At 43.1% G+C, this 16,545-nt stretch overlaps 1 protein-coding gene across 1 annotated transcript in view; it reads left to right on the forward strand.

Moving 5' to 3' along the window:
- Positions 1–16,545, forward strand: part of CNTNAP2 (contactin associated protein 2) — a 1,454,514-nt gene that overhangs the window by 684,764 nt on the left and 753,205 nt on the right. Inside the window, exon 4 of the mRNA XM_063129070.1 lies at positions 1,725–1,872. Within this exon, the coding sequence (XP_062985140.1) occupies positions 1,725–1,872 (148 nt within the window). The remainder of the gene's footprint in view (positions 1–1,724; positions 1,873–16,545) is intronic.

Raw genomic sequence — 16,545 nt, forward strand, 5'->3', positions numbered from 1 at the left:
CAACTTTCTGCATCGTACGGGTCGCGGGCTATATTTTTGTGAAAATCGGGTCAACCGCGAGGCTCAAACTGCGTTTCCGGCTTTTCGCCCATAGGATTGCATTGAGGGAAAGAATCGGGGATAACTGGGGGGGGGTTTAAGCTATCATTCTGAAAATTCTTGTGCACAGAGAGTCGTGGATGGGGGTCATTTTGAGACCACTCTCAACTTTCTGCATCGTACGGGTCGCGGGCTATATTTTTGTGAAAATCGGGTCAACCGCGAGGCTCAAACTGCGTTTCCGGCTTTTCGCCCATAGGATTGCATTGAGGGAAAGAATCGGGGATAACTGGGGGGGGGGTTTAAGCTATCATTCTGAAAATTCTTGTGCACAGAGAGTCGTGGATGGGGGTCATTTTGAGACCACTCTCAACTTTCTGCATCGTACGGGTCGCGGGCTAGAAGTTTTTAAAAAATCGGCGGGAAAAATACCTTTTTCAAAGGGCTGAGGGGCAGAGTCAGCTCCCGGTCATGATGATCCCAAAGTTGGAGGAGGGCATAGGCAAAACAGGTAACTTGGGATTCTGGGAAACTTCTCTTTCTTCATCTGAACGGGCTTTTCCCCGTGTTTTTTAACACACCTCGCAGGGATGTTGTGTGTGGGGTGCCCGATTTTCAAAAATTCGCCAAAAATCAGGGGATGATGGGATTGCTTTGAAACTTGGCGTGCGTGTGTATATCCCCATGAGGTGTCATGGTGCCAAACATGAGGTTTCTAACTTGAACAGAAAAAAAGTTGTATAATTTTTTAGCTTTCAATGCAAGCCTATGGGGGGGGGAAACGGAGCTCCGGATCCGGATCCGGAGCTCCGGGCGGAGCGGAGCGGAAGTGGGCGGAGCGGGGGCGGGGCGGAGCGGCCCGATCCGAAAAATGGCGGATCTGCAAGTGAAGCGGAGCGGGGGGTCCGTGCACACCCCTAGTTTTCTCCTCCTCTCCAGCACCTAGAAAATCCTGTCGGCTCTCGAGACATACACTTCTTTTTCAAATGCACCTGTTTATGGCCCTTGCTGTTCTGCTGAGTCAAATGAGGAGCTGATTCTCTCTTCCTCTGTTCTTATACAGCCCTTTAGGTGAGGGTGGCAAACGAGGTGATTCCTTCGTGGCTATTTTTTTTTTTACTTAATGGCTATTAAAAATGTTTACTTAAAGGAAGCAATCTTGCGTGGGGTGGCCCATACAGGCTGAAGTTGCTTGCGGGGTGGGGGCACGAATGCTGCATTAAAATTTACAGTGCCTGCCTGCTTCCCAACTGCTGAAATTGTATATGTTTAAGTAAATGGTAACAGCACATGTCTTCAAATACACGTTCCATGAAAGTGACCCTGGGCACTTTCACTGGATATTCCTACCACTAACGGAAGATCAGAGTATGAAACCATTTACAGGTTCAGTCTTTCAGCTGGTAGCAGCACTGGGCAGTATCCCATGTTAGTCCTACATAGGATAGACACATAGAAATGAATGGGACTTGCAACTTACTTAAGTCCCAGTCATTTCAATGGGTCTACTCTATATAGGGCTAACATTGGCTACTATCCATTGAAACAGTGTGGCAGAGAAGCAGCATAACCTCCCCACCCACCCCATGCAGAATGCCTTCCGTATGGATCAGGTCGTCTTGCCCACGTGAAAGTGGTCTGTAGGATCTAGTACTAAAAAGGTTTCTGTTCTGTTTTTTTCCTAGGCATTTCCCGGAAATATAAACTCTGACAGTGTGGTGCGGCATGATTTACAGCATCCAGTGATTGCCCGCTATGTTCGGATACTTCCTCTGGATTGGAGTGGAGAGGGTCAGATTGGATTGAGGATTGAGGTCTATGGCTGTTCTTACTGTAAGTTCTTTTTGAACTTCTACTCTGTTCTTCTGCTTCTGCTTTCTTGAAGACATAATGGTATTTTCTCCTATTGTGATCAAAACAAGTTTTTGCTTCTTTTTAAATTTTGTTTTAACTGTTTTATTCTGTTTTATTTTCATTTTATCTTGTACACCGCTCCGAAATTTTTCAGTGGGGAGCAGTATATAAATATTCTAAATAAATAAATAAACAAGTATAATCTGGATATAAAGGTTTGGGGTTCAACATGTAAAGAAATCTCAGATGTAGTTATGTTGAAAATATAATAAAAGCCATCTGTAACATATAACATGTGAGTTAATATAGCACAGAGTGCTTGATTTATGAACGAAGAAGTCCCTGGATCAAATTTTGACTCTTCCATGATGTAATGGTGGACTTTAGTAAGACAGTCTTCTAGTCTGTGCCCTCCAACTACATTGTGGGAATATAATACTGACCTACTTCACAAAGTTATTAGACTGGTTCTGACATAATGCTAAACTATAGCATTACAAGAATGAGCTTCACTGAGTCATGGCTTCCATTTTCAATGTACAATAGATTGCCATGCCATCTAAGCCTTTCATCTTAACTATGGTTAGTTGAAATAAGCCAACTTCAAACCATGGTTTTAAGAAGCTGACTTGTTTCTATTAGCAATATTTGCGATTATCCACCCTTTAGGGTTCAAATGATATGCTAAATTGTGTTTAATCTAAAAGAGAAGTGGAAGCCTCTGATCTCTTCGCAGCAGAGGAGCTGAAGGGAGGGTGTGAGCCCAAGGCTTGCTTAGGCTTGTTCTCATTCCACTAAGCCGTGGTTTAGCATTACGTTCAAAAGCAGCCATTGCTGTCAGATTTACTGAAGTAATATTTGTGAAGTGCTTTAAAACCTCGAGGGCACTACATAAAGGTGAAGTAGTTCTTATTTTATTATTTGTTACAGTTACATTACCTAGATAATATATGTGCATTGCCATTCTCGCTCTAATTTTTATGAGAGTTTCTCTCTCTCTCTCTCTCTCCAAGAGACCCCATTATAATTTACACCATTGTATCTCGCCTTTTGCTTGGTACTGTTTCTGCTATCAAAGTCAAGTATTGTACTATTCTGAGCAAACCCCCCCTTCCCCCAACATTTAGAGCATGTAAGGAAAAAGACATTAAAAGCCCTAAGGGAAACAAATGGAAAAGATAATGAAATTCATGGGTTTGCCATATCAAAGCTCTGTAGGTTTTCTTCTTATTTCATATTATTTCTAGAAACGTTTCAGTTCATACTGCCAGCCACACTGGCATTAGGAACCCAAGCATCTGTATGGGCAGTGCAAAGAATTTTCATCTAGCACAAAATCTCTTCCAGACCTTCCCTGAATATGTGTGTGGCGGGGAATGAGATCTTTACACAGAAGCTGAAGAGAGTCAATGGCCCCATTCAGAAGACACCTTAAACCACGGCTTTAACCATGGTGGATAAGCCGGAAAGCCGGGCTGTGTTCAGAAGACACCTTAAACCATGGCTTTAACCACAGTGAATAAGGCTTTCTGGCTTAACCACCATGGTTAAAGCTGTGGTTTAAGGTGTCTTCTAAAAACAGCCCGGCTTTCTGGCTTAACCACCATGGTTAAAGCTGTGGTTTAAGGCAGCGGTCCCCAACCTTTTTGGCACCAGGGACCGGTTTCGTGGAAGACAATTTTTCCACGGACTGAGGTGGGTGGGTTGAGGGGATGGTTTTGGGATGATTCAAGCACATTACATTTATTGTGCACTTTATTTCTATTGTTATTACCTTTGAAAAGGGAAGCTGGGCCCCCCTCTTGCCTTCGTTCCTTTTCCCTCACCCCCGCCCCACCTCGACGCTTCCCCGGAGGTGTGGAGGAATCGAGAGGCAGAGCATCCACACAAAAACAACAGCCCACCACAACCCATGGAGGCTGGTGGCTCCAATTTCGGTGGGGCTGTGAACCCATCCTGGGTTTCAGTTAGAACCAGCCAGAATGCTGAAGGCATTAGTATGGTATTTATATCCCACCATTTTTTCTTGCAAGTAACCCAAGGCGGCATATATAATCTTCCTCCTCTCCACTTTATCCTCACAACAACAACCCTGTGAGGTGGGCTGAGAGTCTGTGACTGGCCCAAAGTCACCCAGTGGGTTTCAATGGCCAAGTGGGGACTAGAACCTGGATCTCCTGATTTCAGCTTCGCCGGGCCCCCCAAATACCTGATGCTTGCTTCACGTCGTCATCCCTCATCGTCATCTTCTTCCTCCTCGCGTGGCACCCCCAGCGCACATGGTCTGCTGCTGCTGCTGCTGCTCTTCGTGCCAGCTGGACTGCAGCTGTGCTGAGCAGTCAAGCCAGCCAGCCAGAACGCTGCCTGCATGCATGCACCCTCCTAAGGGCACCTGACCTGCCACCTACTACTACTCATCGTGGTTGCGCCAAGCCACAAGCCTCAGCGTGACGAGTAGGCCATGGAGCCCCCTCCCCCCATGTCCCTTTAGGCTGGGCGTGCGCCATCTCAGCTGCCCAGCTGAATCCTAGAGCTGCCAGCTCAGCCCATGCTCACTGCCGGCAGCTGCCTAACAGCACGGCGCCCCTCTTACATTGGCGCTATAGCGCGGGCCTGCTGATGAGAATGCAGCCCTGAATGCAGTTGGGGACCCCTGGTTTAAGGTTTCTTCTGAATGGGGCCAATGTGTACATATGGGACAGAGGTTAGAGTGGGAGCAACATGTGCAGTTCCACATACCTCAGCATGTAAATATCTCTACTATTGCACCACATTCCCTCACAGAAGTTGCAACAGCAACATAGTGGTGATCCCAGAATTCCCACCACCTATGCAAACTGTATTTGTGGAACTAACTGCCTATTCACTCATACCAGCCAGCAGTGGTGGTGCGATTACATTTTATTTATTTATTTATTTATTTATTTAAAACATTTTTATCCTGCCCTATATCAATAAGATCTCAGGGCGGCATACAGATAAAAGCATACAGTATAAAACAGTAAATATACACAGCTAAAAACAAATTAAACCATAAACCAAGTTAAAACAATATAAAACAATGTGCCAACTTAGTGAATTCAACCATTAAAAGCTTTGTTAAAAAGCCATCTCACTTTTCCTCAAAGAAGCTCGGGGTGGGGGTATTTTACAATTATGTCATTGAGATAGATAAGGCTGAGAAAAAGTGACTATGGCTGGTTTTCTGGCCCTGTTTGGCCTCACTGGATTTCCTCAGAGGCCCTAGCTCAGCTTGCATTTGCGAGCCGACCTGTTTTTTTTTTTACTAAAATCCAGGAACTTCCTCATTGTTTCCGCCCTCCCCCCCTTAAATCTACGTTTACACAAATTGCGGCCATACTATATTTAATTTTGCGCAAATTGCAAGTGCAATTTGCACAAATTAAAGGCACAATTTGTGCAAATTAAACATTTTATAGTCAAATGACAGTCAAAATTTGTGTAAATTATGCAAAGTACAGCTGCAACTTGTATAAATGTTAATTTAAGGGGGGGGAACAAAAATCTGCAAATTGGCCCTGCTCAATATAGATCAAGTCTAGCCCACTCATGGGTAAGTGGGCCAGAGTCCGGGAGTCCAAGCTGCAGAAAACTCAGCGAACTTCCCTAAAAGTGACTTCCAAAGGCCACCCAGTGATTTGAATCTGAGATTTGCGCATCCCAACCCATCATGCTACACCATCACCTGGAGTAGCAGCAGTGTGGGAACCACTCACATAATAACTACCTCCCACCCAGGTTCTGCAGTGTCTCCCTGATGGAATCTTGGGGGCAGGTGAAATGCAGTGGTTCTTTCCAACATGTAAACATTGCCTGAGTGGAAGAAAGGATTATTTCTGCATGGGAAGGAACCATACCATTAGGCGTGCCCATACAGTTTCTTCATGGCCATGTTACTGGGGTGCTGGGGTATGAAGTTATAAGGCAATAGTTCCCATACTGTTGCCATGAAAATGAACTGGCACTAAGGCAATGCTCTGAAGGGAATGGGGACAACCCTGACTACATCAAGCGGGCCAGACTCCGGTAGTCCGAGAGTGTCAAGTGCTGTTCATTTTTCTTACTTCAATCTAGCTCTACCAAATGTCATCATAGAATACCCAGCCTGTTGCACAGGATTACTTTGGTATGTAGAATAGGATCTTGCAGGGAATTACCTCTTGGGCAGGCGATGGGTGATAATTAATTACCCTCTGGAGGGAGTGAAGGATAGAGATGTATTTTGAACTATTTTCCTTCCCCCAAAAGACCTGATCTAAGTTAAGCCTTTTAAAAAAAATTTTAACAGAAATGTAGTGTTCTGTAACGTTTTGTCTAATTTGCAAACATGGTGATGTTGCTATATTTGACATAATTGTCCCTAAAATGGATAGTTTTAAATAAGATATCAGTATCTAGTCCCCTAAGAAATGTTGGACCTCTAACATTAATTTGTTTGCTGTCCAATCAGTGACATCATAATGGGTTGGTTCATATGTAATGCTTATTGAGAGCAAGTAAGCATGCTTGTGCATGCTGCCCAATTGCTCCCATTTGGCTCCTCCTGCTAATGGGAGTGGTTAAACAAACCAGGAAACCTCAGCGTGGTTTGTTTAGTGTTATGTCTGAACCTTGATTCCTGGCTTGTTGCTCTCCTAACAAGTCAGAATCATCGACCCTAATTATCATAGCCAATAGCCCTGAGTCTCACTCCTTCATCAGCATCCAGAAATTGGCCTGAAGGCACATAATGGGCTCTTAAGAATTGCCAAAAAAGAAGAAATGCCTCAACCCAACACAAAAAATACCCAAGAGGACACATATTTGCATAAAATTTGCACATGCTAATTTATGTGTATAGATGCAGATTTAAAAATGATGGTTGAAAGTTAAATAGAAATACAGTTCTTTTCACCAAAGCACAGATGACTGTGACCAGGTGACCCATGTGCCTGCCTCTTCAGGTAATCACAGGTGAAGGACAACCTTTCTGATGGTTCTTTATCTTTAAACCGGAATTGAACAGATCAGGCCTTCAAGGAGAGAATAGAGGACAATCCTCTGGCAGCCCTTCAAAAAGAGGATTGTCATTTGTAAAAGAGGACACATGGCCAGTGCCACCATGCATGGAGCTTCTGCAACGATAGACTCTCCCCACCCCCCGCTCACATTTAATATAAATTTAAACAAATAGCAGCCTTAATATCTATCTATCTATCTATCTATCTATCTATCTATCTATCTATCTATCATGGCTTCGTTTAACTTATGGCAAAAGCCAGCATGGTGTGATAACATTCTCTTCTCTGGCGACTTTCTAGCGTTTCTGTTTTTATAATCCTAGTAAGTCCCCATGGAGGAGGGAAAGAGGTTTCTGTAGAGCAGCGGTTCTCAACCTGTGGGTCGCGACCCCTTTGGGGGTCGAACGACCCTTTCACAGGGGTCGCCTAAGACCATCGGAAAACACATATTTCCGATGGTCATTTATTTGTAATTAGAAATAAATATTTCACAATATATAATTACATATTGTTTTTGTGATTAATCACTATGCTTTAATTATGTTCAATTTGTAACAATGAAAATACATCCTGCATATCAGATATTTACATTACGATTCATAACAGTAGCAAAATTACAGTTATGAAGTAGCAACGAAAATAATGTTATGGTTGGGGGTCACCACAACATGAGGAACTGTATTAAAGGGTCGCGGCATTAGGAAGGTTGAGAACCACTGCTGTAGAGCAAACAGTTGGAAAATGTAGTTGCACTTGTGTCCTTTCAGTTGTGGCAGGCAGATGCAGTATATTTACATTTCAGGAATCGCAGCCTAATGTGTTCTGCATAGCCTTTTTCAAGTTCTTTGCTTGAGTGAATGCCTGAGACGGCTCTGGTTGGCATTCTGTCTTCTCATTTCTTAAATCAGCGACGGATCAGTTTGTCCACAGTGATTTGGTCACCTGGGGAAATCAGGTGTTGTTCTTTCTGAAAGGAAAAGTTCACCAGGTTTAAGGCTCTGGGTTTTGTTTCCATGCCACTGGTTTGAGCCCCCAGGGGCCGCCTCTGACTTTGCTGTGCTGCCTGTTCAGAATAAGATGATATAAACTACAGCAATGGCAATTATTTTTAGTCTTCATTCATATTCTGTTACTCTTTCTTTTGCATTTTCCCCTTTGAGGTAAAGGGGCCACAGCAGCAGGAGAGTGACAGGATGGAAGTTGAAGGAACATCATATGGTTCCTTGCGGTTGGAAGGTCCCTTTCCAGTCCTGGTTGTCAACTCTTTTATTAATTCATTAAATTTGTTTCCTGCCTTTCTGCCAAATGGTGCTTAGGTGGTTAATAGCAACAATATATTTACAATAAAATAGAATAAAATACAATGAAGCAGCAATTTAAAAACAAAACAAGGCAGCAGTGTCAGCTGGTGGCCACTTTGGTTGGTGTGGCAGAGAGTGGAGCCAAAGGGTCATGAGAAGATTTCCTTCCCTGCTCCAAGGCGGAGATGCAATATAATATTAAATACATTTTAAATGCTTCCCCTCCCTCCCGCTCCCAGGCAAAGATGTAATATAAGATTAAATCCATACAGATAGAGTTTAAATGGTCACTCCTTCCCAGGTAGAGATGCAATATAATATTAAATTCATTCAGATAGATTTAAAATATACCCTCTCACCCTCTCACACAGAAATGCAATGTCACGCTAAAAACACCAAGGGGTTCTGCTACTTAAATAAAACAGCAGAGGCCTGAGAGATGCTTTTTTTCTCTTACGTCCATCTTATCTCTGTGTTTTTTTTCTTTTACACTGGTCCTGTTCAGAAGGCACCTTAAACCATGGCTTTAACCATGGTAGTTAAGACAGAAAGCCAGGCCGTGTTCAGAAGACACCTTAAACCATGGCTTTAACCACAGTGAATAAGTTTTTTTTTTTTTTTTGCTTTATTCACCATGGTTAAAGCTGTAGTTTAAGGTGTCTTCTGAACACAGCCTGGCTTTCTGGCTTAACCACCACAGTTAAAGCCATGGTTTAACGTGTCATCTGAATGGGCCCTGTGTGTGTGTGTGTGTGTATGTGTGTGTGTGTGTTGCATGTCTATGTGCATTCAGCAGAATGGCACTACACTGCCAGACCAGGAGTTCCTTCCTGCACAACAGCCGCAGCTGGTTGGATAGAAGAAGCCAGCATGGCACACCATGAACTCTGGTACAGTTTTATTTTTTAAAAGAAGATGGGGGAGGGGGGCAGTTGACAGGGCCGGGGCACCAAACAACCTGCCCGGTGATTCACAGTTAAAATTTCAATTTAAAAAACCCAATTAAGCCCAGCTGCAACATAGTTATTTCTGCCTCCAATATGAAGAAATTTGCAAATTTGGGGTGAATTCTTACCCAAAACAAACTGAAATGAAATTCTCACCCATCTTTAACCTGGATCGATGGCAGTGCTCTCATATTTGTGTGACGTGGGCTACAGAAATTTTGTCTGTGGAGTTAAATCTATGGCTGATCATTCACACGTGCAAGCCACAAACCTGATGCTCCTGTTGTCAAATGACGAACTTGCATCTCTGAACCAGGCCAAAGAAATGCTAAGTAGGAGTGAAATAAGAATTGTCATTGAGCATGGATATTCCCATCCCAGCAATGTCTTTGAACCAGAGTCCCATGTCCATGTGGGCAAGCATTCCTGCCTCCAGCAGAAGGAATGTGTTTTCCCTTGTCATTGCCAACAATGAGAGAGTGCTCACCCCCTTCCTTGGATGTGCAAGGATCCATCTCATTGACTCCCTTAAGATGTATTTTCTGCTGTGGATATATTTAGAACGTCTGTGCAATTGCTTTTATTTTGTAGCTCTCAATACCAGAAACAATGTATGTACTTCAATATGTTTTTAATATAATTACATTTCTGCACTGTTATCAGCTGAATGCAAAGATGAATTCATTGTTTGCTCTTTGAATAGAGAGACATGGCTTATTCATCAATAAATACTTCTTCTTTTTTACCACATGCACAGTGTTTATATGGAGATTAAAGGAAGTGGTTTTGAAAACAATAGATCTGATTGTTAGCAACACAAGTGTAGAAATACAACTTCAAATAAGGAGGTAATTAGAAGCTGTACGTTGTTCCCTTGTATCTACAATGCCTATTGTTTTCACAATGTAAAGAGGAACATTGCAAAATTAAGCACGTCTGTATTATCATTTCTAAACTGGTAAGGAAGGCCAGATTTTCTATATTGCTAGAGAATTTCTAGTAATATATTATTAACTAGCTGTACCCTGCCACGCGTTGCTGTGGCTCAGTCTGGTTAAATTGAAAAGAAAGAAAAGACAAAGCGGATGTTTCTAATATGTTTAATTTCACAATGCTTGTGGATATACAATATTTTTAGTTGTTCCATTGTCTGTGTAGGCCCTGAGCTTTGTTGATGGTGATTGCAAACGCCAATCGAATTGGGAATTGCAATCTCTTAAATTGAAATGGCATATCTGTTGGAATCATAGGAATGCGAGGAATGAGGGCATCTTCACCTTTGAAAGGTCCTGTCAAGATTGTTGCTTCTATGACCTATAAGAGCAAATAGGAGAGAACATGCAAATAGGAGAGGAGGCAGAGGCAGTGGATTGGCCTACTGTTTGGTTTTTAAAAAAGGATGTTTTTACGATGAGGAGGTTACTGGAAACTCCTGGCAGTTACCTTTCTTCAGAACGTGTAACTGTCACAGGTGTGACATCTATATTCACTCAGCCAATTGTGAGAGAACATGCAAATAGGAGAGGAGGCAGAGGCAGTGGATTGGCCTACTGGTTGGCGATGTCACAATGACCTATAAGAGCAAATAGGAGAGAACATGCAAATAGGAGAGAAGGCAGAGGCAGTGGATTGGCCTACTGGTTGGCGATGTCACAATGACCTATAAGAGCAAATAGGAGAGAACATGCAAATAGGAGAGGAGGCAGAGGCAGTGGATTGGCCTACTGGTTGGCGATGTCACAATGATCAGCAGGACTGTTTTTGAGGAGGCCTATTTCTTCGATTTTAAGACAAACTTTTGACCCCATATAGAACATAGTTACATAACAACGCTCGTGTATTCGAATGCAACGTTATGTCAAAATTTCAAAGCAATCGGTGAAGAACTTTCAGAGATATAACGTCTGTTTCAAACGAACATTTACATTTTTATTTATATAGATGTTTGTAGTAGAGATGGGGCTATGCTAGAAAACATATTCAGAATGCAATTTCAGATTTCTGTACACACACATGAAGACTTTGAGCAACTAACGTCAGATCTCAACAAGTTCATTTGTTGATCATTCGTGGATATGGCAAATAAAACAAACATGAAATTGCTGCAAGGCCATTCAACATGAAGAAGGGTAAAAGTTAGTTTCACTCTAACTGTTCACCCAGATAGTCCACCATTGTGTGTGAGCTCACATGTCTCTCCTTGGCATTCTTGAAACTTTTTTTTTTTATCATTGTACCATTCCTGTAATGGCAGTGACACAAAACAGGAACAAGCGCTTTTTCTCAAGTGGTTGTAATCTGGAAAGCTCTATGGGTGAACACTAAGCAAACCAGAGCACTAGTCACTTTCGATTATTGTTGCTGAAAATTTGCACAGTTCAATTCAAGTTCCTCTCAGGTTCTTAGAATCATAGAATCATAGAATAGCAGAGTTGGAAGGGGCCTACAAGGCCATAGAGTCCAACCCCCTGTTCAATGCAGGAATCCACCCTAAAGCATCCCTGACAGATGGTTGTCCAGCTGCCTCTTGAAGGCCTCTAGTGTGGGAGAGCCCACAACCTCCCTAGGTAACTGATTCCATTGTCGTACTGTTCTAACAGTCAGGAAGTTTTTCCTAATGTCCAGCTGGAATCTGGTTTCCTTTAACTTGAGCCCGTTATTCCGTGTCCTGCACTCTGGGAGGATCGAGAAGAGATCCTGGCCCTCCTCTGTGTGACAACCTTTCAAGTATTTGAAGAGTGCTATCATGTCTCCCCTCAATCTTCTCTTCTCCAGGCTAAACATGCCCAGTTCTTTCAGTCTCTCTTTATAGGGCTTTGTTTCCAGACCCCTGATCATCCTGATTGCCCTCCTCTGAACACGCTCCAGCTTGTCTGCGTCCTTCTTGAATTGTGGAGCCCAGAACTTATCTTCATTAGATATGCTGCAATTGCAGAGGTCTCTTGACCTGAATTCTACAAGTGATGTGGGACTATGGAATTCTGTCCTTCAAGGGATGACACAATCTTCTCTCGATTTAAGATTGCAGTTTATACAAGACAGGGCCACCTTATGGAGACATTGGACCCTGAGCAAATTTTTAAAGCTAGGGAAGTCAGACAATGACAGGAGTTGGAGATGTGCTGGCGGTTTCTGCATGCCTGCAGAGCAGGATCGGAGCAAAGAAAATTGTGGTTTTGTTTGTTCTACGTAACGTTTCTTCATACCTGCTCCATATAGATGTTGTAGTGAAAAGAGCCTATGTGTTCAGTGTATACGTGCATACAGAAGAAGGTGTTTGCTTATTTGTTTTGAGGCTGTGGAAGAGACAGCAGATTCAAAAAGGTTCATTACATGTGGGGGGCTTTAGAAATGCATTCTGCCAGAGATGCATGACTTATTCCGAGTTGTCAGTGAGACACACTTTTAAATTTCTTGCTTTCTTACATAGATAATTGTTCAGGGAAGGCATCTGCTTCCAAGTAAACTGACTCAACGCTACCCTTTTATTGACTACTGAGTTGAAAGAGCCAAAAGGGAAACTTGGGAGTTGCATGTCTCCCAGCGGTTTATTACTGCAACGTTTCTCCTGCTGACCTCGTCATTCTCTGCTCGGTGCTCTGAGTTCTCCTCTGTTAAAGTCTCTCCTGTGACCTCTCATTTTCTTGCCCCAAGTGAGCAGTTCTTCGATTCCATTTCTTCCTCTTTCAGCTTTCTAATTACGGCAGGGTCGAGTAGCATCCAGCCTTTGAGATTGTCAGCTGAGTTGAAGAGACACCCATCTCCTCTGCACGATAGGGAAATTAATGCAAAGCCATCGGGGAGCAGAGTGGAGGCCTTTCCTTGACACCTCGGGCTTCGTTCCGTGTGGTGACAGAAGGCTTTTGATATCAGGCATCTGAACTATCCAGCGTTGATTCAAAAACATTGCCCACCATTTAGTGCCTTTAAAAAAAGGAGGGGGGAAGCAAGGAATAATAGTGAGGTTACTTTAATGAAATGGCTCGCATTCTTTAAGCTGAAGCTTATGTTTCACTATCTGGGTGAATCAGATCTTAATGAGAACTAAGGTAATATGTATAGCAAGGAAATTATTTGGGTGTTTTGGGTGGGGGCTTGGCATAATCAGATATGAAGCAGCTAATGCAAAATACCAATTTGTGCGCGCTCCTTTTTATGCAGCTGCTGTGTTTTGAACAGCAGTCTTAAATATCCTCACTTAAGATTTTTCTCAATTCCTGGAAGAGGTTCGATTCTCATTAGGAAAACAGAGATTTTGAAAGTGATAATGCTTTCTAAAACATTTAGACTTTTGAGGTAATTCAACTCCATTTCATTTTATTTCTGTGCTGCCCCAAAAGAACAAAACACGAGCCATGCCGGATCAGATCGAGGGTCCATCTAGTCCAGCACTCTGTTCACACAGTGGCCAACCAGCTGTTGACCAGGGACCCAAAAGCAGGACATGGTGCAAAAGCACCCTCCCACCCATGTTCCCCAGCAACTACTGCCTCTGATACCAGAGGTTGAACTTAGTCATCCGGACTAGTAGCCATTGATAGCCTTCTCCTCCAGGAATTTTTCCAACCCCCCTTTAAAGCCATCCAAATTGGTGGCCATCACTGCATCTTGTGGTAGTGAATTCCATAGTTTAACTATGCACTGTGTGAAGAAGTACTTCCTTTTATCTGTCTTGAATCTCCCACCAATGCAGCAGGACCCCAGATTCTAGTATTATGGGAGTGGGAGAAAAATATATCCCTATCCACATTCTCTACACTATGCATAATTTTGTACACCTCTATCATGTCTCCCTCAGCCTCCTTTTTCCCCTCATAAGGAAGATTTTCCAGTCCTTTAATTGTTTTAGTTGCCCTTTTCTGCACTTCTTTCTAACTCTACAATATCTTTTTTAGGTGTGGTGACCAAAACTGTACACAGTATTCTAAGTGTGGTCACACTATAGATTTGCATAAAGGCAGTATGATACTGGAAGTTTTATTCTCAATTCCTTTTGTTATAATGCCTAACATGGAGTTTGCCTTCTTTACAGTGGCTGCACACTGGGCTGACATTTTCATTGAGCTGTCTATCATAACCACAAGATCTCTTTCTTAGACGGTAACCACCAGCTCAGATCCCATCAGGTTATACTTGAAGTTGGAGTTTTTTGCCCCAACGTGTATCACCTTATATTTGCTTACATTGAACACATCTACCATTTGGATGTCCACTCTCCCAGCTTGGAGAGATCCTTTCGGATCTCCTCACAATCCCTTCTTGTTTGGGAGAATTGACCATTTATTCCTACACTCTGCTTTTTGTTCTTTAACCAGTTGCTGAATCATAAGAGGACCTCTCCCATTATTCTATGACTACTAAAATTGAGCAGGAGTGAGGGACTTTATCAAAAGCCTTTTGGAAGTCCCCCTGGATCCCTTTTTAAAAATTGGTGTTACATTGGCCATCCTCCAGTCCTCTGGTACAGAGGCTGAGCTTAGGGACATGTTGCATATTTTGGTTAAAAGATCAGCTATTTCATATTTTAGTTCTTTGAGAACTCTAGGATACTATCCAGGTCTGGTGATTTATTTACTTTTAATTTGTCTATAAGGCTGAAAACTTCACCTTTTGTCAACAGTATTTGACTCAGTTTTTCATACTCCCTTCCTGAAATCAGTGCAGACAGGTATCTCTCCTATATTTTCTGCAGTGGACACCAATGCGGAGAATCCATTTAGCTTCTCTGCAGTCTCCCTGTACTCCTTTAGTGCTCCCTGAACTCCATTGTCATCTAGCAGTCTAATTGCTTCCCTAGCTGGTTTCCTGCTTCTGTTATATTTAAAGAATGCTTTTTCGTTAGCCTTGATATTGTTAGCGATATGCTCTTCAAAATGCATTTTTTTTTGCATCTCTTATTGTCTGCTTGCATCACCTTTGTGCAAGCTTGTGCTCCCTGCAGTTTTTCAGTTATTGGAATCCATATAATGGATTCTGTTTTTAAGACATTGTCCGAATGGTGGTGCTTATAGCATTTTCTTAAAATCAACCACAATTAATTCCCCTGGATTTTTACTTATTGCAAATTTGGATTTATTTTTATCAGTGTCTGTTGAGTCTTGCTACAAAGTACACTGAAAGGGAAAACAGAAGATGCTGGTTCAATCCCATCATGGGGAAGCTTGAACTGAGAACCACAAGGTAAATTTCACCCTTTGGCTGCTTGGAAGCCAAGTCTGGAGCAAAAATAGTGGAGACAGGTGCCATAGTTAGACAGGGCAATATCCCAGGACGATCCCTGGGATCGTCCCTGTCCGTCCACATGATGCACAGGGGATCCCGGGAGCAGGGAGGGATGATCCTTCCCTTGCCCTGGGATCTCACCCTGCCCTTTAAGTGCACTTTTTCCACAGTCTCGGGATGATACCGAAACCACAGAATGTGTGGGCACAAGGAGTAACCGCGAGGAGCCGGGAACCGCACACGGGGCACAGAGCTCCTCAGGAGTTCTGTGGCCATCGGGCGTGGGGTGGGGTGAGTGGGCATTTTTTTAAAAAAAAAACACAACAACTCACAGTTCAGCGCTCCTTCTTCGTTAAAAAAACACAAAAAATGGCGGGCACAACGTCCTCTTTCTTCCTGGATGTCGCACGCCGCATGTAAACAGAGGGGGACGAACTTGCGATCATAATATCGTGAGATCATCACCCCTCCGTCGCACTAAACCCTTAGGTCTAGCTGAAGCCAGGATGTTAACCCTGTACCCACCATTCCACAAAGTGCCCTAACTACGTAGGGATGGGAGAAAAGCCCACCGATTAGTGCTGAGAGGCTTTTGAATTGAGCAGTAGCCCTGTGAATCAGCACAGATTTAGCATGCATGAAATCTCAGGTTCAAATTCAAACTACTAGTGTTCTGATGTAAGAACAGCCTGTGGGCTGTGTTTGCTCCACGTGCCTTGGCTCTGAGCCTGCAAATTGAAATTCAAACATCCTCTTCCTATATATCTCTTTTTTAGGCTGCCACTTGTGCAAATGGGGCATTTCCGGACATGAAGGAGCTGCCCTTTTTGAAGAAAATGGTGGCTCACTGAGGGAGAAGGTGCCTACGCACATGCCCTGTTTGGGGTCCATGGACTAGTGTCCAAGGGGCCAAGCCAATGATTTCTTGCTGGGCTTCGAGCCTCAACTAGACACCCACGCCATTCCTACTAACAGCCCCACTGTCTGATTTTGTCATGCTTCATAGATGCCTTTCATTATGCTCAACTTCCTTTATTCCATAACCCACTCACATCTCCCCAGTGTTGATTTGGTTGTTTGCCAGTACCTGCCATTTATTGTTGTTTTATTGTCTTTTTCCCCCCACTCTCCCCCCCAAAACAATCCGTCCTCCAATTTCAT

The sequence above is a fragment of the Elgaria multicarinata genome, chromosome 1 (assembly GCF_023053635.1).
Source record: "Elgaria multicarinata webbii isolate HBS135686 ecotype San Diego chromosome 1, rElgMul1.1.pri, whole genome shotgun sequence".
NCBI classification, from domain to species: Eukaryota; Metazoa; Chordata; class Lepidosauria; order Squamata; family Anguidae; genus Elgaria; species Elgaria multicarinata.